General features: G+C 34.9%; 1 protein-coding gene across 23 annotated transcripts in view; it reads left to right on the forward strand.

Moving 5' to 3' along the window:
• VPS13B (vacuolar protein sorting 13 homolog B) overlaps positions 1-21,201 on the forward strand; it is a 915,151-nt gene that overhangs the window by 524,928 nt on the left and 369,022 nt on the right. For 10 of the 23 annotated variants that reach the window (XM_054497598.2, XM_063669402.1, XM_054497604.2 and 7 more), the window contains 3 exons: positions 4,301-4,442; positions 7,650-8,058; positions 17,443-17,554. In XM_054497598.2, coding sequence (XP_054353573.2) covers positions 4,301-4,442; positions 7,650-8,058; positions 17,443-17,554 — 663 coding nt within the window. Of the gene's footprint in view, positions 1-3,666; positions 3,734-4,300; positions 4,443-7,649; positions 8,059-17,442; positions 17,555-21,201 lie in introns of those variants that run through there. The other 13 variants (XM_063669399.1, XM_054497602.2, XM_054497607.2 and 10 more) reach the window with 3 other exon arrangements.

Consider the following 21,201-nt stretch of genomic DNA (forward strand, 5'->3'; position numbering starts at 1 on the left):
ATAAAAGATTTCTCTGTAGCATGTGATGCTGTTTAGTGGCATTTTACCCACAACAGAACTTCTTTCAAAATTAGAGTCAGTCCTCTCAAACTTTGCTGCTGCTGTAAAAAATGAGATTATGGAATATTCTGAATCCTTTGTTGTCATTTCAACAATGTTCCCAGCATCTTCCCCAGGAGTAGTTTCCATCTCCAGAAACCACTTTCTTTGCTCATTCATAAGAAGCAACTCCTCATCCATTCAAGTTTCATCATGAGATTATAGCAATTCAGCCCCATCTTTAGGCTCCACTCCTAATTCTTGGTCTCACATTGTTTTCACCACATCTACCATTACTTCCTCCAGTGAGGTCTTGAAACCCTCAAAGTCACTCATGAGGGCTGGAATCAACTTCTTACAAACATCTGTTAATGTTGATATTTTTACCTCCTCCCATGAATCATGAATGTTCTTAATGGTGTCTACAGTGATGAATCTTTTACAGAAGGTGCTTCCATTTACTTTGCCTAGAACCTTCGGAAGAATCACTATCTGATACAGTTTGGATATATGTCCCTTCCAAATCTCATGTGGAAATATGGTCCCCAGTGTTGGAGGTTGGGCCTAGTGGGAGATATTTGGGTCATAGGGGAGGATCTCTCATGAATGGCTTGGTGCCTCCCCACGGTAACAAGTGAAGCTCTCGATTTCTTAGTTCATGCAAGAGCTGGTTATTTAAAAAGAGCATAGCATCTCCCTGCTCTCTCTTGCTTACTCTCTTGCTTACTCTCTTACCATGTGACACACCTGTTCTGCTTTGCCTTCTTCCATGAGTAAAAGCTTCCTGAGGCCTCACCAGAAGCCAAGTAGATGATAGTGCCATGCTTGTACAGCCTGCAGAACAATAAGCCAAATAAACCTCTTTCCTTTATAAATTACCCAGTCTCAGGTATTCCTTTATAGCAATGCAAAATGGACTAACACACTGTAGCCTTACAGAATGTATTTCTTAAGTAATAAGTCTTGAAAGACAGAATTACTGCTTGATCCATAAGCTGAAGAATGGATGTTAGCAGGCGTGAAGACAACATTCATCTCCTTGTATATCTCCATTAGAACTCTTCGGTGACCCACAGGTGCATTGTCAATGAGCAGTAATATTTTCAAAGGATTTTTTTTTCTAAACAAGCAGTCATTCTCAACAAAGGGCTTAAAATATTCAGGAGACCATGCTGTAAACAGATTTGCTATCATCCAAGCTTAGTTGTTCCCATGTATAGAGCACAGGAGAAGAGTAGATTTAACATAATTCTTAGGGGTCCCGGGATTTTCAGAATGGTAAATGAGCCTTATCTTCAACTTCACCAGCTGCATTCACCTCTAACAAGAGAGTCAGCCTGTCCTTTGAAGCTTTAAACCCAGGCATTGACTTCTCCTCTCTAGCTATCAGTCTTAGATGGCATCTTCTTCCAAGAGAAGGCTGTTTTGTCTACACTGAAAATCTATTAGTGTAGCCACCTTCATCAGTGAACTGAGCTACATCTTTTGTATGACTTGCTGCCACTTATCAATCAGCACTTGTTGCTTCATGTTGCACATTAATGTTATAGAGATGGCTTCTTTCCTTAAGCCTCCTGAACTAACTTCTACTAGCTTCAAACTTAACTTCTGCAGCTTTCTTCCTTCTCTCAATTTATAGAATTGAAGAGAGTTAGGGTCTTGCTCTGGATTTAACAGAATGGTATGTCTGGTTTGATCCTCTACCCAGACCACTCAGACTTTCTGCCTGTCAGCAATAAGGCTGTTTCACTTTCTTATCATTTGCAAGTTCTCTGGAGTAGCACTTTTAATTTTCTTCAAGAACCTTCCTTTGCATTCACAACTTGGCACAAGAAGCTTTGTTTTCTGCCTATCTCAGCTTTTGACATGCCTTCCTCACTAAGCTTAATCATTTTTAGATTTTTATTTAAAGTGAGAGATTTGCAACTCTTCTTTCACTGGAACACTTAGGGGCCATTGTAGGGTTATTAATTGGCTTCATTTCAATATTGTTAGGTTTCAGGGAATAGGAAGACCTGGGGTGAGGGAGAAAGATGGGAAATAGTGGGGTCAGTGGAGCAATCAGAAAACACACAGCATTGATCAATTAAGTTTGTGTCTTATTTGGGCACTGTTCATGATGTCCTGAAATAATTATGATAATGTCAAAAATCACTGATCACAGATCACCATAACAGATATAATAATAATGAAAAAGTTTGAAATATTATAAGAATTACCAACATGTGACACAGAGACTGGAAGTCAGCATATATTGTTGGAAAAAATAGTGCTGATGGACTTACTCAATGTAAGGCTGCCACAGACCTTCAATTTGGGTAAAACATAACATCTGCACTATGCAATAAAGCAAAGCCCATAAAACCGAGGTATGCCTGTACTTATTCTCAAAGAGGGTTCTTAACAGATGCATTGATTAATTTTACTTAGTATTTGTTCATGTATGGAGTATAATAAAATTTTGTTTTATAAGATGACAAATCTGTTCATAAATATATACATTGCCATATTAAATGAAATAAGCTACTTTTACTAATAATCTTACATAATTTATTTTCTATGTTTTATATTTGCTAAGATGCCTGCAACACGGTTGACGGCTCTGGTTTTTGCTGTATACTTCCCATCCATTCTCTATACCAATATAATCATGCACTGAGATGGAGCAATAGCTCATTTCCTAAGCACTTTGATGACTCTTTCTCATCTCACAGATGATTATTATGTATATGGATATGATAATTATTTTTGTCATATTAAACAGTGAATTATTAATTGGCTTTTGATAATAGAATGTTCAACTCTTTAGTTCCTTTGAAATGGTATGTGTCTGTATCAAAATGATCTTTGCAAGTGATAATACAATATTTTAGCTGAAGTAATTTTTAATGTCATGAATATTACGTATTATGTTGTACTTTATCCCTGACTGTACCACTAAATTTATATAAATTATAAATATTCAGATAATTTATTAATTTATTAAAAACATACGTTTCTTATGTATGTGGTATGCACCAAGTGCTATGCTAAATGAGTACTGGGGATGTAGTGTTTAAGAAAAATAGCCTGGCATGGTGGCTTACACCTGTGATCCCAGCACTTTGGGAGGCCAAGGCAGGGGGATTGCTTGAGCCCAGGAGTTTGAGACCAGCTGGGACAAGATGGCAAGACCCCATCACCACATACACACAAAAAGTAGCTGGGCATGGTGGTGTATGCCTGTAGTTCCAGCTGCTGGGGAGGCTGAGGTGGGTGGATTGCTTGAGCCCAGGAGTTCAAGGTTACAGTGAGCTATGATTGTGCCATTGCACTCCAGCCTGGGCAACAGAGCAAGGCTCCATCTTTAAAAAAGAAAAATAGACATAGATGTTACTCTTATGGAGGAGATGGAAGTAAATAATCAGCCAAATAAATATATAATTTACCATGAAGACAAATGTTCTTATGCAGAACTATCACAGTGTGATGCTAATGTAAATTGTTCTATTGATTGCATTGTCAGATTTATGTTTTAGTTCAGTGCAGTGTTGTGAACTTTAGACTTATTTGAAATAGTTATGTATGTTCAATTTCTTAACTCAGAAAAATTGAAGAGAACAGATAAGGTGAACTTATGTTTTCCAGGCCAGGGGAAGGTTGGCAGTCAGGACATTTTGAAGGAGTATTTCTACAATGCAAAGAAAAATCTGTGGTGAGACCCATTTAGTTACTATGATTTTTGAAAATATACTTTAAACTGTTTATCTTTGTTATTTCATAAAATAGGACTAATGGTTACAAGAATTTGAGTTCAGAATAAATTCTTATTAGCCTGTTTCTTCAAAATTACATATAAATTTAAAGCTATTTATTCTTTGAAACTGCTCTTGTTTTGTAACCATCTTCCTGTTATAACAATTAAGTAAATTTATCAAAAAGGCAAAGGTAGGCTTGCTTTTGTTAATATACTTTATCTTTAATGTACTATTGTGTTGACTTTTTAGAATTGTTTCCCAATTCTTATGTGAGTTCATGCTGGATTGTTCTTTACCATAGACTAGAAGTAGTAATTTTATACTAAAAGCAATTATTTTTTGTTTACTTTCATTAACATTGCTTTTGCAGAAGATGGTCCAGGCAGAGGCCATACCTAGCAGTTGCTCAAACCTAAATTTATGTGAACTTGAGGAGAATTTAAAACTATCCAGATTTTTTTTTGCTTATGGCTTTTATTGCTTTTTGTCTTTTCACCTTCTTTGCTCCTGTCCATCACCTCAAGCCTTGGGGAAGAGTGTTGGTCTTTGGGGCAATGTGGAGGTGTCTTCCTTTCCTGTACTGACAAGCTGAACAGACGCACCTTGTTGGTTCGACCCATCAGCAAGCAGGACCCTTTCAGTAATTGCTCTGGCTTCTTTCCTTCTGTAAGAAATTACTTTTAAATTATGCTACACAACTCCCATTAACAGGAAACCCAGAGAAAGAATTGAATGATTCATAGAGTGAACTCTTGATTTGTGTTTTCCTCCATGTCATAAACTTTATAAATGAAGTATAATGTAATTTAAAATCATAAAACTGCTTTTCCACTATAACCTGTTTCTGGGTCACTTGCATGAGTACAGACTAATTTTACCATCAATATAAGGAAATCAAAGTAGAACATTCATTATATTTTTTTAAATTGTGCATGTATTGAATGATCAAGAGTTGACCGATACTGCTTTTGTCATTCCTCTTAGGATTCTTAATAAGATTGCTTTTTAAAATTTTTTTATCTATTATTATGCCATTGTTTTCTTACAACTAAATCAAAGTAACTTGTGTGGTACCTTCTTGAATCTGAACAAGATTGCATTTCTGTCATTGATTAGGTAGATGAATACAAGGCTATATCAGTGACTTTTAGAAGTTTAGAACCTTGCCTTTTTTAATGGTACAACATATCTGGATATGTTCTTAAGCTAATTCTTTTAACTGATATTCTTAAAGTTAACTTTGTTCTTAAATTTAATTTTTAATAGTGTATTTGCATAGCAAGTGATATGTTCTGATTTTATTTTGAGCTTTTACTAGCAATAGTCTCTAATCTTTAATGCAGGAAAAAAATGTGACTTTTGTGTTAGAGGAAGTGTTTAGATTTATTTTCCTCTCTTGGAATGTTCATTGGTGTCTATGAAAAACATTCTTAATAATTTTAACAAATATTCATAAAGAAACCCTAAATTTATCATTAATATTCTTCAGAAATTTTTTCTAAATTTATAAATTAAATGCCATTTAAAAAGTTTCTTTACTTAGTGTTTTTTAACATTTTATTTTAAATAGTATAAAGTATTATTACGGTATGAAAAGTGATATTTATATTACCTCAACTAGTATTCACTTTTTGCCTTGTGTTAAGGGAGTTAGGGATGCAGCAGTTAAAAAAAAAAACAACAACACCCTTTCTTCATGTAGCTTACCTTTCAAGTATGCTTACATTCCACATGTTTAAAATATTTTTCCAAATTAAAACATTTATACATTGAAATACCTTTTATACTCTTTCCAGGATTCAAATGTTGCTATTAATAAAGATTTATTATGAGTTAGATTTTTTTAGATTAGTGGTCAGTAGTAACCCTCTCCCCAGTTGAGACACGTAGAACAGACAACATCCCTGTGGTCACTGTGGCCTCTTCCACTGGGGGTACACCTTAACAATCCTTCTCCAGCTACTATTGCTCATTGTCCAGAACATGCTAATAAAACTGGTAGCACTTTTCTTGCTTTACTATACATCTTTTTGTTTTTGAGTGCAGAAATAAAAAAGAAGGGGAATCAGAAGAGAAACAGTGAAAATGTTGGGAACAGTGAAAAATGCTTTGAGAGCAGGCTATTATGGGGAAAGATGATTATATTGCACAACCATTTAATGCTTACTTTCCAGGGTTTTTTTAATGGTCAATTAAAAAATACAAAGATAATTTATTTTCTTATCTTCCTTCATTATAAAGTCTAAATTAAAAGCAAAATTAGCAGTGATAACTGAATTGCATATTTTTTCCTCTCACCACGTCAGTGGGTGATAGGCAACAAAATGAGAGGAAGAAAATGGAAGCAAAAGAAATGTAGAAGTGATGAGATAATATAGCTCAGACTCATTACTGCTTTCCTATTTCTCTTTTTTTTCTGTTTATGTGAATATATTTTCTTCTTTTTGCTTTGTTCCATTTCACTTCTCCTCTTAAAAATCTCCTCTTTGGACCCTACTAACTTGTTCAGGTGTTGGAAAGAGGGGCAGAGAATGTGGAATATAACAGTTCTCCTCTAATTCTATGCTGAGCAATTTCCAAAACAATATTTTATGTCTATTAATTGGTTGAGGAAGATTTTTTTCAAGTGATACTCTTTTTGTACGTTGAGGAATACAAAAGTATACATTTTACTTTACTCTTTTAAAAGCATGCTGTTTTACTATAACTTGTTTATAGTGTTCAATTTGAATAGGAGAGCTAATTGAGATAGTTTTACCAAAAATATTGAAGTTATGATAATTTTTTTACTCTCAGTTAAATGTTATATGTGTACTAATATAGTAGTATACCAAAAGATTATGATTTACAAGATAGTGATAATTAGATTTTATAAACAATGTGTTAGCTATTGATAATAGGCAAGTTCTGAAAGACAAATGTTATATTGTTGCATCACATTACTGTTTAAGTTTGCAGTAACTGTTTATTTAGTTCAGTTATCAAAGCATGGTATCAATGAGGCTTCTTTTGTAGGCTCTGTCTTTGTATAAATTAGCCAAATTATTGAAGGAAAAACTCCATTTTCACAAATGTTATATCCTGTCTAGTGAAGGTAATCATCTGGCCTATTCAGATTTGGTCTCAAATAAAAATATATAATGTGGTTATTTCAATTTCACCTGAGTAAACAACCCTTCTGTGACCTGTGATGCTTTTTATGACAGCCTCTTAGTACTCATAATGAAAAATTATCACGAAATGAAAAGATAAAATCAAGATAGTCTTTTCCAACCTATGTTTTTTTGTTTGAGACAGAGCCTCACTTTGTTGCCCAGGCTGGAGTGCAATGGCTCAATCTCGGCTCACTGCAGCCTCTGCCTCCCGGGTTGAAGCGGTTCTTGTGCCTCAGCCTCCCAAGCAACTGGGATTATAGGCATGTACTACCACGCCACCACATCTGGCTAATTTTTTGTATTTTTAGTAGAGATGGGATTTCACCATGTTGGCCAGGCTGGTCTCGAACTCCTGGCCTCAAGTTATCTGCCCACCTTAGCCTCCCAAAGTGTTGGGATTACAGGCATGAGCTACCCCAGCCTCAAATTCTTAATGTTACAGGAAATGCAGAAGTCACAGAAATAGCCACAAAAAGATTAATAACCTCCCTCAAGATCTAGAACTGGAACTCAGGATTCCCATATTTAGTTCAGTCATTCTAACCATCTTAGAAGCTTTTTGCCAACATATGCAGAATTGATCAGTCATGTGTTTATTAAGAAGTGTAGGGTAAGACCAAGAGGTAAAAATACTCACTGAGGTCATTTTCTTCTTTCCAATTTTTTTAAAAATGTTTTTAATGAACTGTGTATTGTGATTTCCTTTTTTTTGCAACAGACAACTACAAAACTTCTAGATGGCACTCATCAGCAGCATGGATTCCTCTCTCTGACATACACAAAAGCTGTGACAAAAAATGTCCGCCACAAGTTAACATCAAGAAATGAGCGAAGAAGTTTTCATAAGTTATCTGAAGGCCTAATGGATGGTTCTCCTCATTTTCTTCATGAAATTCTTCTTTCAGCACAAGCTTTTGATATTGTTCTTTATTTTCCTTTACTTAATGCCATTGCAAGTATATTTCAAGCAAAACTACCAAAGACCCAAAAAGAGAAAAGAAAATCTCCTGGTCAGCCCATGAGGACCCATACGCTGACATCCCGCAATTTACCTTTGATTTATGTCAACACAAGTGTAATCAGAATTTTTATTCCAAAAACAGAAGAAATGCAGCCAACTGTTGAAGGTATTGTCTTCTGATTTTTTTTGTCTGATTTTAAATAATTTTCTTCTAGAGACCTTAGTTTTCTGGTTTTTTTTGTTTCTTTTAAAAAATATGAGCAGTTGGTTGTGCTTTGTGGTTTGGTATATTTTATAGAGAGGAAATATAGATATTCTATAAATCATTAGGAAATACATCAGAATACTGTGTAAGTATCTGACTTCGTTAGTAGGATAAGAAATATGAGGAATTTTTTTCTTCAGGGCTTTTGCCAGTAAAGCATATATATGCTTTATGTCAATTGTTTTACTAAACTCAAATGTTGTGTTCTATATATCTAAGAGAACTAAAATTTTGTTTAAAAACAAGGTCAGGCACAGTGGCTCACACCTGTAAACTAACACTTTGGGAAGCCAAGATAGGAGGATCACTCGAGCCCAGGAGTTTCAGACCAGCCTGGGCAACATAGTGAGACCCCATCTGTACAAAAATAAGATATTAGCCCAACATGGTGGTGCACACCTGTAGCCCCAGCTTCTTGGCATATAATTTTTGTAATAAAATATTTGTATACGAAGCTTATAGTGCTTAATTACCAAGGTGTCTAGAACTAAATTCAATGTATTATACGTAACAGATTCTTAATACAACCCAGTTTCTACTTTTTATGTCTAACTTTTCTTAGAAGCTATCTTAAAATTAATTACTTTGAGATGTGAAATTACTATTCTCTGAATATCCTATATTCTGACAGTGGTATACAATTGCTTTCATCTGTTCAGATAGTTTGTAGAAACATATGAATGGTTAAGAATAAAGAGTTAGTCTTTATTTACCAATTACAAGTGATAAACAACTCGCTAACCAGAAAAGTAAGAAGCAGTATATTCATTGCAAAGGTAATGACCTTTATGCTTTTTCCTTATTATATAGGAGCACCTAATGAAATTTTAGAGAATGTAATTTACATTAAGGTTACATAGGTTAGAAAACAGAAATCTACATTTTTATACAGATAATTCCCTGAGGACTGTAGTTTCAGTTATAATAGCATTTTTCCACAACCTTGGAAGAGACACAGACATAAAAGATTGGGGAGATTATCAGACTGTTTTTGGCATTACAACTGAGAATGGGAGGAAAACACCATGGAAACAAAAGTAGATTGTCTTTATTACACAAAATTTATCAGTGTTTTGGGAGAAGAATTTGGGGTAGTTCATTACATTTAATAAAGACCATTGGTTGGGCACGGTGGCTCACGCCTGTAATCCCAACACTTTGGGAGGCCGAGGCGGGCAGATCATGAGGTCAGGAGTTCGAGACCAGCCTGGCCAACATGGTGAAACCCCGTCTCTACTAAAAATACAAAAAATTAGCCAGGCATGGTGGCATGTGCCTGTAATCCCAGCTACTTGGGAGGCTGAGGTGGGATAATTGCTTGAACCCAGGAGGTGTAGGTTGCAGTGAGACAAGATAGTGCCATTGCACTCCACCCTGGGCGACAGAGCAAGACTCCATCTCAAGGGGGAAAAAAAAACCCAAAAAACCATAATGTTGCAGTATCTGTAACTATTTTATTAAAATAAAATTACAGAAGTTTTATATCTAGATAAAAATAAGAATAAAGTTTTATACTATATAATATAACAAATTCTAGGTATAGTTTTTATACAAGGATATTGTTTTCCACAAATACCTCTCTGATTGTTATAAAACATTCATTTTTCTAACTTAAGTGAGTTCCTGTATTTCATTTAAAATATGTTAGTAGGCATTTATGATTTCCTGAATATTTCTTGAAGTGTTTGTTTTATGTTCCCCATTCCTTAATTGTAAAATTATTTTCAGTTTAATGCAAACAGTTGGGAAGGCCAAAATTTCATTGAAACATAAGAAAAAATGTGATATTAGAGGTGAGAGAGTGGGATGAGGTATAGAAAAATACAGGGAGAATCTCTATGAAAAAAGCTGAGGAAATAGTGAGAGGCTATAGAGACAGAAAAGGAAGTAAAGCAACTTATCTAATTGGTAGACTTTTTTACTAATAAAGAAATGTTGACTATAAATGATTCTCAAATTTTATGATGTAATCGTGTCTGAATAATAACTATATAATGGACACTAAATTTAGTCATTTATCCCATATTATTCCCTACACTGTTTTAATTTAGGGTTTCCTTCTTGAAAACCCATTTCACACCACAAAATATCAATTTCAGTAACAAATTTAAATTTTAGAAGACAAACCAAATGTGTATGATTCATTGCCTATTTATTAAGTTTTAAAACTTGAGCAAGAATATGATATAATATCAGTGTGTTGTTTTTTTCTGCATCTTTGGCAGCCAGGCTGAGACTTTTAAAATGGGTATCTAATAATGTATACACTGGTAAATCTTTCTGAGTCAGACATAGCAGCTCCTTAATGTGGGCATTTTATCTGTATTCAAAATTTGCTCGTTTGTCTTAAAATATCTTATCTTTCTGATGTCCTGAAAGCTTCTGAAAGTCTTTGGTATTTGTTAGTGAGGAAATATTTTCACAATAAATTGCTTTTTCATTGCAATTAGATCTTCATTGCAGAGCTTCTTTGACTCAAATTTTTGTGGCAATATCTGAGAGAAACCTACATGACTGACTTGTTTTCGCCATCCATGTCAGTGTTCATGATAGCCCTTAGGTGTTCTTCACTGGATGGGTCTTATTTATAGTGATAAATGTTTCCTTCTAAGGCAAAATTTGCCTATAAATGTAAATAGTTTTCATTGTTAATTTGGTAACCTTGTTTTTTCTCTTTTTTATTGTGGTAAAATATATATAACAAATTTTCTACTTTAATCATTTTAAGTATATAATTCAGTGGCAATAATTACATTCATAATGGTGTGAAACCATCACCACTATTTCCAAATGTATTTGTCACCCCAAACAAAAGCTCTGTAGCCGTTAAGTAATAGCTACCCTCATCTTCTGGTAACCTCTAATCTATTTTCTGTCTCTATGAATTTTCCTACTCTAGAAATATCATGTAAGTGGAATCATACAATGTTTATCCTTTTGTGTCTGGCTTACTTTACTTAGCATAATGTTTTCAAGGCTCATCCAAGTTGCTGCATGTATCAGAACTTCATTCCTTGCTATAGCTGAATGATATTGTTTTGTATGGATATACCACATTTTGTTTATTAATTAATCTGTTGGGCATTTGGGTCATTTCCACCCTTTTATGGTTTAATGTGAGTAATGCTGCTATGAACACTGGCATGGAAGTTTCTGTTAGAGGCCCTGTTTTCAGTTCTTTTGGGGTGTACACCTAAGAGTGGAATTTTTAGGTACCATGGTAATTCTGTTTGGAATTCTGTTTTTGAGGAACCACCAAACTTCTTGGAAGCCCTTGTGGATTAGAGCATGATTTGTGGTATTTTCTGAACAATGCCAATGTGCAGGCATAGTTCAGTCAACAAGAAGAGCAAAGGGAGCTCACGCTTAGCATAGCAGCACCTGTGTGCCGAGCACCTGAGCAGCTCTGTGGTGAGGCAGAGGTCTGAAGTTCATTGTTTAACTCTAGCTTTATTTTCTGTGATACTTACCAAAGATTTATTGAAACAAGTTATGTTTCACTGATATATTTGTGACAAAAAGATTACAAATCAGGCTATTTAAGAAAGAGGAGGAAATAAAAAGAACAACTTTATTTTCTGTGGGGCTTTTTTAGTTTGTTTATATGTTTTTGTTTTGGGCTTATTGTGTTATAAACATTAATACTACATATCACACAGTTTTATTGTTTCCCATTGAGTTGCTTCAACTAGGAAAATCCCTCAACTAATTGTAATTGCAGAAATATTTCCAGACTTCTGCCATCTTATTTTTAAAGCTGCTGCTGCTGCTGCTGCTGCTTCCGCTTCCTCCTCCTCCTCCTCTTCTTCTTCTTCTTCTTCTTCTGCTACTGCTGCTTCTGCTTTTTCTTTTTTAGGTGGTGGCTGTAGTGGGTTTTTAACATATAATTTCAGAATTCAGGTGCCTAGGTACTTCCTAAGGTCACCTTGAATAAGAGTATATGAGATGGGGGAAGGTTGTTATAGTTGTCTTTGGAAAACATAATTTCTTTTGTTTTTCTGTAGACTTTAAAGTTAAGTGTAATCCTTTGCAAATATGCATATTTTTAGCAACAAACAACTTTTTAGTGGGTTTTTTTTTTTTTTTGTGTGGCCTGGATGTATGTATCTGTAGAATAAATTACCAACAAAAGGATTGCTAGGTCAAAGGATTCCATACCTTTAAAATAGTAAGAGATGTCAAATTGCCTTCCTAAACGGCTGCTATTTCTTACTCTTACCCTAACAGAAGTTTATTTTTAGCCTTTTGTAGGTCTCATTAGTGAAAAGTACGCTACTTTTTAAGGAGTTGCTTATCTTTTCTTATTAATTAATACATTTTTTGTGTATTAATCCTTTTTTCTGTCATATGTATTGCTCATATCTTTACTTTTTTGTGTTCTGCCTTTGCATCTCTGTATCTGTGCATATATCTGTATCTTTACTTATAATTGTACCTGCATCTCTATCTGAGGTGTTATAAATAGCCAGACTGTGTGCCTAAGCTAAGAATACAAATACAAAAATGCATGCCAAAGTTTCAGATTTTGACACATTATGTTAGTTTTTTTAATACTTTATCTTTCTTCTTTGCTACTCTTAATTTAAATAATCATAATTCACCCATGAAAAGGTCAGAGAAAAAAATTTTATTGAGGTAAAATTCATATAACAAATTCACCATTTTAAAGTATAGATAATTCTTACATTATATTTTATATGGGAGATTGGATGTGTCCATTTAATACATGTTAAAAAGCTATAATGTGGACTATGGAAATCATGATTGAAGGAGCAATTTCATTAGAAATAACTATCATTAATGACTCTAGTAAGTTGGAGTCAAGAGTATACTATTCATTTTATTCTAGAAAGCCTTTACAAGAAAGTTTGAATAAGATGATTATCAGATTAATTAAATTAAAAATGTAGACCAGGCATGGTGGCTCATGCCTGTAATACCAGCACTTTGGGAGGCCAAAGCAGGCATATAGCTTGAGCCCAGGAGTTTGAGGCTAGCTTGGGCTACATGGCGAAACCCCATCCTACGAAAAATACAAAAATTACCTGGGCATGGTGGCCTGGGCCTGTAGTCCCAGCTACTCAGGAGGCTGAGGTGGGAGAATTAATTGAGTCCAGGAGGTCAGGGCTTCAGTGAGATGTGATCACACCACCACACTCCAGCCTGGGTGACAGGAGGAGACCGTGTCTCAAAAAAAAAAAAAAAAAAAATAGTATATATAAGTTGTTTTAATGAGTGTGAAAGAATAACTAAATCTTGCTACATCATACTTTTCAGCAGAAACTTTATTATAAAAATATCACAGAGCAATCTGTGCTTGTCACAGAGTAAGTAATCTTTGTCAAAGATGAGTGGTAAACGAAATGCAACTAAACTTTCTATTAATATGCATAATGGTCATTGGTTATATATGTATTGAAACTTTTGTCTTCAACTGCCAGTATGGCAATAACTGATTAAAAACTTTTGTTGAAAGCTGTCACAACAGTTTTGGCTTTATAAAAGCATAACATTACACAGTGGCAATTTCAAATACTCTTGAGACCTCAGATGTTTACTAAATTGAGTTTATATTGAGAATCTTAAAGGAAAGTTGAAGTCTCCAAAACACTTTTATTCAGGTTGGAATTAAGAAAAGTTTGTTGTAAGCAACATTCTTATATTATCTGGCAGTTGCATGAAAATTCTGGTCTTTATTCAAGCTGTTGGTTACTGATACAAACTCCTGATTTCAGAGTTGTTTATAGCCTTTTCTACGCCATACACAGATGTACATTCATGCATCTGTACACACACATATACACACTCTCTTGCCCCAAGAAAAGATGAAATCTTTCAGGCTTATAATATATGCTACATTAATGTAAGACTCTTTAATCATATCTAAATTTCAGTTAATGATAAAAAAATTGAACATTCTAATATTTTATTTAGAAAAATGATATTGAAAGTCTGCTTTTCAACCTGGATATTGTTTACGTTATGTGCAGTTACTATTAGGATTCTAAATCTACTAGTGTTTGACTTCCAGCTTAATTTTTTTATTTCACAATAGACGACTTTTAAAAATCTAGCATGTCTAGAATGAGTAGTTCCTCATGAGGCTCAATTTTAAAAAATAGAGTTAAAGCAAGGAAGGAAGGCATTCATTTTCATGTTGAAAATATTTCTAGAAGGAACATTTCCTCATATGGTCCAACTATTAAATACAGGTGAACTAAGCCAAAAAAGAGAAGCTGATTTTTTTTGCAGCAATAAAGTAACTGAAGAAATGACTCAAGGCACTTTCATGTATAAATATGTATTTTTATTATTTTTTCTTACATCTCAGTGATATATTTTGATAAGTTGAATACTTTCTATAATAAAATTAATTATTTTAATCTAGTTTATGAATGATCTGCATTAAGTGCTCATTTTTTTTATTATAACTTCATAGTCAGTATAATCTACTGAGAACACTTTTGGCCCTAACAGAAACAGAATTCTGTTCTTGGATCTGGCTTTGTAGGTAACACCAAGTACGTCATTTCTCCTCCATATGTACCTCATTTACTGCAATGTTTCTATTACATTTCAGACTTTCATATGGTGAGTAGTATCTGTAGCCTGGAAGAACAGTTAGCAAATATACTAATTGCACCTTTGTGGTATGGTCTATTCTCCAGGCTTACTATTTAATTGATGCCTGCTGCTTAATCAGAGGTTTTACCCACATGGGACTATTTGATAAGCTTGGCATAAAATGCAAGATCTGTAAAATGTAAACAATGTTCATATTATAAGGACCTATAATCAAACCAAACCTCTAAGTCATTTGAAAATAGTGCAGCTGCATGATAAGTAGTTTTCTATTTGATCTTTTGCTGTGGATGTAAAAATACTGTCTTTACTGTGACATCTGTATGCTAATATTTGTTATGATAGTTCATCTCTTTTTTTCTCCTTTTGCTGTCCCTTCTCTCACCTTCCTACTATTTTGCCTTTCCCTCCTCCCTTCATGGTTATCTTATTCTGGTTCCTTATTTCTCTCACTGAATATCTTATTCTTCTTATGTTTTTCTGATTTTCTTAATTCTGACTTTCTTTCCTTGGACTAATCTGAATCAGACCATACCAAGTATGTGAAAATATACTGAAATATACTGAATATACTGAAAACAGTACACTGAAATAATATACTGGAAATACAGCTGGAAATAATCTCATAGCTTTTGCATTCTTTGGGCACCACAGTTTGGGAAATACGGATTGTATGCCTTTGTAGGCAGGTTCTGTTCAGGGTATTTCTTAGGTCTTGCAGCCAGTCATTTTCTGTTCTATTTTTGGCAGATGGTAGTTCCTTGAGAGAAATTATAAGTTTTAATATAGGTTTACTTCAAGACCTAGAAAGTTGTATATTGTTAACATATTTTAAACAGGGTTTATACAGCTACTGTAGTAGAATCATCTGTTGGAGAATAGAGAGTAAAATGTAAATGTATTTTTTTCATGTATCTGTTGGCTGCATAAATGTCTTCTTTTGAGAAGTGTCTGTTCATATCCTTTGCCCACTTTTTGATGGGGTTGTTTTTTTCTTGTAAATTTGTTTGAGTTCTTCATCACTGGCCATCAGAGAAATGCAAATCAAACCCACAATGAGATACCATCTCACACCAGTTAGAATTGTGATCATTAAAAAGTCAGGAAACAACAGGTGCTGGAGAGGATGTGGAGAAATAGGAACACTTTTACACTGTTGGTGGGACTGTAAACTAGTTCAACCATTGTGGAAGACAGTGTGGCGATTCCTCAGGGATCTAGAACTAGAAATACCATTTGGCCCAGCCATCCCATTACTGGGGATGTACCCAAAGGATTATAAATCATGGTGCTATAAAGACACATGTACACATATGTTTATTGTGGCACTATTCACAATAGCAAAGACTTGGAACCAACCCAAATATCCATCAATGATAGACTGGATTAAGAAAATGTGGCACATGTACCCCATGGAATACTATGCAGCCATAAAAAAGGATGAGTTCATGTCGTTTGTAGGGACATGGATGAAGCTGGAAACCATCATTCTCAGCAAATTATTGCAAGGACAAAAAACCAAACACCGCATGTTCTCACTCATAGGTGGGAATTGAACAATGAGAACACTTGGACACAGGAAGGGGAACATCACACACCGGGGCCTGTTGTGGGGTGGGGGGAGTGGGGAGGGATAGCATTAGGAGATATACCTAATATAAATGACAAGTTAATGGGTGCAGCACACCAACATGGCACATGTATACATATGTAACTAACCTGCACATTGTGCACATGTACCCTAGAACTTAAAGTATAATAAAAAAATGTAAATGTAATGAATGGGGCCGTTAATTTCCCCTTTCATCCCAAATAGTCCTTAGAAAAGACATTGAATTCGCTGTTGACTTGTGGAAAAAGTGCTGAACTTCAGCCCTAAATGAGAGCATACAGTCAAATATCATTTTATTTAGTACAAAGAAGAGAATTAGAACTGATACATCCTTTTACCTTTTTTTGTTTTCTGGGATTATTTATCATAGTTTTAGACGTCATTAGGAGGTAGAACTTTTAAAGGGGTCTGGGGTTCCGATTTCTAAAGCAATTTTACAGTAGAAGTTATTAAAATTAAAAAGTATCTAGAATAACAGGTTGATATGTTCTCCCATATTGAATAGTTGGTGTTTTCCATCTTCATCATTGCAGCCATCATATTTCTTTTGAATTTTCTGACATTTTGGAGCTTAAAGTGATATATTTTATGTGATGTGTGTGTGTGTGTGTGTGTGTGTGTTGTATTTAATTATTATTTAGCATGTAAATTTAAATGGCTTTGAGATATCTTTCAAATGACTTTGTAATATCCTTCAATATATTTGTAGACAACAATGAAGTATTAAGAACCCAAAGCTGAAAATCATTTAGGAGAAATATGCAGATTGTGAAGTTAGATAAACATTTGGCTTCAATATTACTTATATATATTTAATATCATAATTTTTAATGTTGGGAGTGGAGTTGTTTTTCTTTTCTTTGCTATTTTAATTGTGTATTTTAACAGGAAACCACTTAATGGGTATTAACAGAGTTAAGAAAAGCATCAAAGATTTTTATTTTAAACATGATTTTTTTTCATTTTACTTTTTCTTATTTATTGGTCTTATCTTAATGTGTCTCTATTCCATTCCCTCAAAGATTTCTCCTTATGCATAAAGTTATGTACAGATCCACAGTGTATTCATGAATCTCCCTCTTTTGTTACAGTTAATCGGGCAGCAAAAGAAGACACCGTGGTTTTGAAGATTGGCTCTGTTGCCATGGCTCCCCAGGCTGACAATCCCCTTGGCAGATCTGTCCTTAGGAAAGATATTTACCAGTAAGTTTATTTTCTTATGTCCAATCTTGCAACAATTTTCATCCTGCAAAGACGTATAGTGATCAATAACTTACTTAGTGTGGCCTGTAGAAATATTTCTCATTCAGGATCTTTTGATATTTAAAACCAGGTTTTTGTGATTTTCTTCAGTTGTGGGTTTTTTAATTCATTCAGACAAATCAAGTATTTCTGTGAAGTGTTGATGAATAACAGAATGTAAGTACTAAGTCACCATAAAACTGAAGAAGCATAGTTTGGAAAATTTTGCAGATGTCAAATTTGACCAAATCTCTAATCACATAAGTAAACGAGGTCCTCTGTAGAACCACCACATCCTACTGTAGTCATGTTGTATCAAAGTGAAACATTTTATTAATTTAAGTGTAAGCTGTTATTTGAAATGTAGGAATGTGGATGTCATATGGATCAAAGCAATAAAGAAAAGCAAACTTCTAAAGAGAAATTTCACAGTAAACACTTTCTGTGAAAATGCTATGCTCTGGATTTTGTCACTGAGTATTTGCAAACCACACCAAGCATATATGGACAAGTAAACTGGTGAACATATGTAATCAACATGATAAAAATAATATATGATTCATACTGAAGTTGGCACTGCTGCCAGACAGAAAAGTACAGTTGCAAATAATACCAAGTGAGAAAAGTCACAGAAATACAGATGAACAAGTGTCTTATTCTTCTTGCTGGTCTGTTTTTCAGATGTTGTAGTCTCACTCTTCTAAAAAATAAATTCCTACTGTTCTCCAGTAAATGTTACTGCTAGGAAAAGATTCTAATTTTTGTGATTCATTTACCATCTAGAGGGTGATGGCTATTTTTACTTCAAATAGATCTAGGAACTTTATTTCTCAGATTTCTCTGATATTTGAGTTATAATTTTTTCCTTTGACTTATGTATGTTTGATCTCTTCCTTGTATTTTTTTTTAGGTATTTAATAGTATTCTTCCCTTAAATAAGTTTTTATGTAGCTAGCTTATATATAATCTTAGGATTTCAGAGCTGAAAGGGTCTTTAGGAATTATCTAACTCAACTTCCCTATTTTACAGATTAGGAAACTGAGTAACCAAAGGAATACTGTAGTTGTCCCTGGTGAAACAGTAGTAGAGCCAAGATTACAATTTATATCTTTTGACTCCCTTAGGATCTAGGGAAATGATTATAATAGAACATAAATTCTATATGAGAATACTTTAATTTTCTAACATTTGGAAATTCTTCCAGGTGTCTTTATCTTTTCTACTTCAGAAGTAAGTGGTCCTATAATAGAGACCTACTTTACTTTTGGTGAAAGAAATCTAGGTTATATTAAGAGATCCTATCACCATCAGTAAAGTGAACCACTGAGATAATTCCTTTCCTTCTGTACCTTTTCCACTTTCTGGCTTTTGCATGAGTTGTATTTTTACTTGCTAGGAACAATTGTGTGAAATTGTGTTTTAGGGTTTCCTTCTGTCTGTCTTGCAACTTTTTTTCAGTCATCTTTACGGGTCTTCCTCTTAAACAATCTATTTGATATTAGTATTTCTTAGGGTCTTCCTTTTATTCTTTTTTTTTGCCCAGCTCTTCTTGGGTGAGGCTCTCTGCTCTTTTGGCTCGGGACAACTTGAATTCCAAGCATGTAGGGTAACTTGGGGTGACCCTGTAGACCAAGGTTAGCAATATGTGTTAGACTGTCAAATGTAAAATTCTAGATGCTGGATGGCAAACTCAACCTAATAATTTTTCTTTGAAAGCTCACATTCAAGTCATTTCTAAGTAAACAAACTAACAAAAGGTATTCATATGAGTTTATCAAAAATGTTTCAAGATCTCATTGAAATGCTGTATCATCGATATCAAAGGAGTAACAGCAGAATTAGAAACCACTTTTGAGTGAATAATCAGAGTGGGAGTAGCTCAGTATAATAAATGTATACACAAAGCAAAAGACCCTGCATACTAGGGCTGATTTTATTATTCCTATGATTTTGTTAACCATAAGATCTCAGTGAACTAGATGCAAAAGTCCACATATTATATGATTCCATTTATATGAAATGTCCAGAGTAGACAAACTCAGAGAGACAGAAAGTATATTAGTGGTTGCCAGGGCCTGCTTGTGGAAAGGGGAGGGAAGAGTGGGAAAGGACTTTGTCTTGTGGCTTGGGTGCCAGCTCATCCTCAATAGAACAGAGCACCAAGTAGATTCCTAAGGTTTCTGACTCCAGGCCCTGCCTCCTGGACAGCATCTCTGGATGCATTTGGGAGCAGGGGAACTCACCACTCTGAAGGGAAGGACACAAGCCTGGTTGGCTTTTCTATCTGCTGATTGCTGAGCCCTAGGGCCTTGAGTGAACACAGGCCATAGCCAGGCAGTGGTTACCACGGGCGTTGGGTGAGACCCAGTGCTGTGCTGGCTTCAAGTCTGACCCAGCGCAGTCCCAGTGGTGGTGGCACCCACAGTGCTTGTGTCACACACACACCCACACCCCTTCCACAGCTCCAGACAGCTCAGCATAGGCTGTGTTTGTTTGGGAGAAAATAAGGGAAAAGAGCAAGAGTCTTTGCCTGGTAATTCAGAGAATTCTTCAGGATCTTATACAAGACTACCAAGGTGGCACCTCTGCAAGTCTGCAAGAGCCACAGTGTTACTGGGCTTGGGTTACTCCCTAATGCAGATATGGCTGCAATGACCAAAAACTTAGATCACAACACCCAAGCTTCTTCAAATAACTGGAATTCTTTCCCTAGAAAAATGGGTACAAACAAGCCCAGACCACAAAGGCTACAGTAAATACTTAACTCTTAAATGCCCAGACATTGATGAACATTCATAAGCATCAAAACCATTGAGGAAAACATGAGCTCACCAAACAAACTAAATAAGGCACCAGGGACCAATCCTGGATAGACAGAGATATATGACCTTTCAGACAGATAATTCAAAATAACCATTTTGAGGAAATTGAAAGAAATTCAAAATAATAGAGAAGGAATTCAGAATTGTATCACATAAATTTAACGAAGAGATTGAAATCATTTAAAAGAATCAAGTAGAAATTCAGGAGCTGAAAAATACAATTAACATACTGAATGCATCAGAGTCTCTTAACAGCAGAATTGATCAAGCAGAAGAAAGAATTAGTAAGCTTGAAGACAGGCTATTTGAAAATACACAATCAGAGGAGACAAAAGAAAAGAATGAAGTACACCTACAAGGTCTATAAAATGGCCTGAAAAGGGCATAGCTGAGAGTGATTGGCCTTAAAGACAGGCAGAGAGAGTGATAGGAGTAGAAAGTTCCTTCAAAGGGTTATAATAGCAGAGAATTTCTTAAACCTAGAGAAAGATATCAATTCAAGTACAAGGTTATAGAATACGAAGCAGACTACCCAAGGAAGACTACCTCAAGGCATTTAATCATCAAACTCCCAAAGGTCAAGGATAAAAAAGGATCCTAAAGGAAGCAAGCCAAAGAAACAAATAACATACAATGGAGCCAGGTACAGTGGCTCGTGCCTGGGATCCCAACCCTTTGGAAAGCTTTAGGTGGGAGAATTGCTTGAGCCCGGGAGTTCAAGACCAGCATGGGCAACATGATGAGACTTTGTCTCTATAAAAAACTTAAAAATTAGTCAGGTGTGG

This window comes from Pongo pygmaeus, chromosome 7 (assembly GCF_028885625.2).
Source record: "Pongo pygmaeus isolate AG05252 chromosome 7, NHGRI_mPonPyg2-v2.0_pri, whole genome shotgun sequence".
NCBI lineage: Eukaryota > Metazoa > Chordata > Mammalia > Primates > Hominidae > Pongo > Pongo pygmaeus.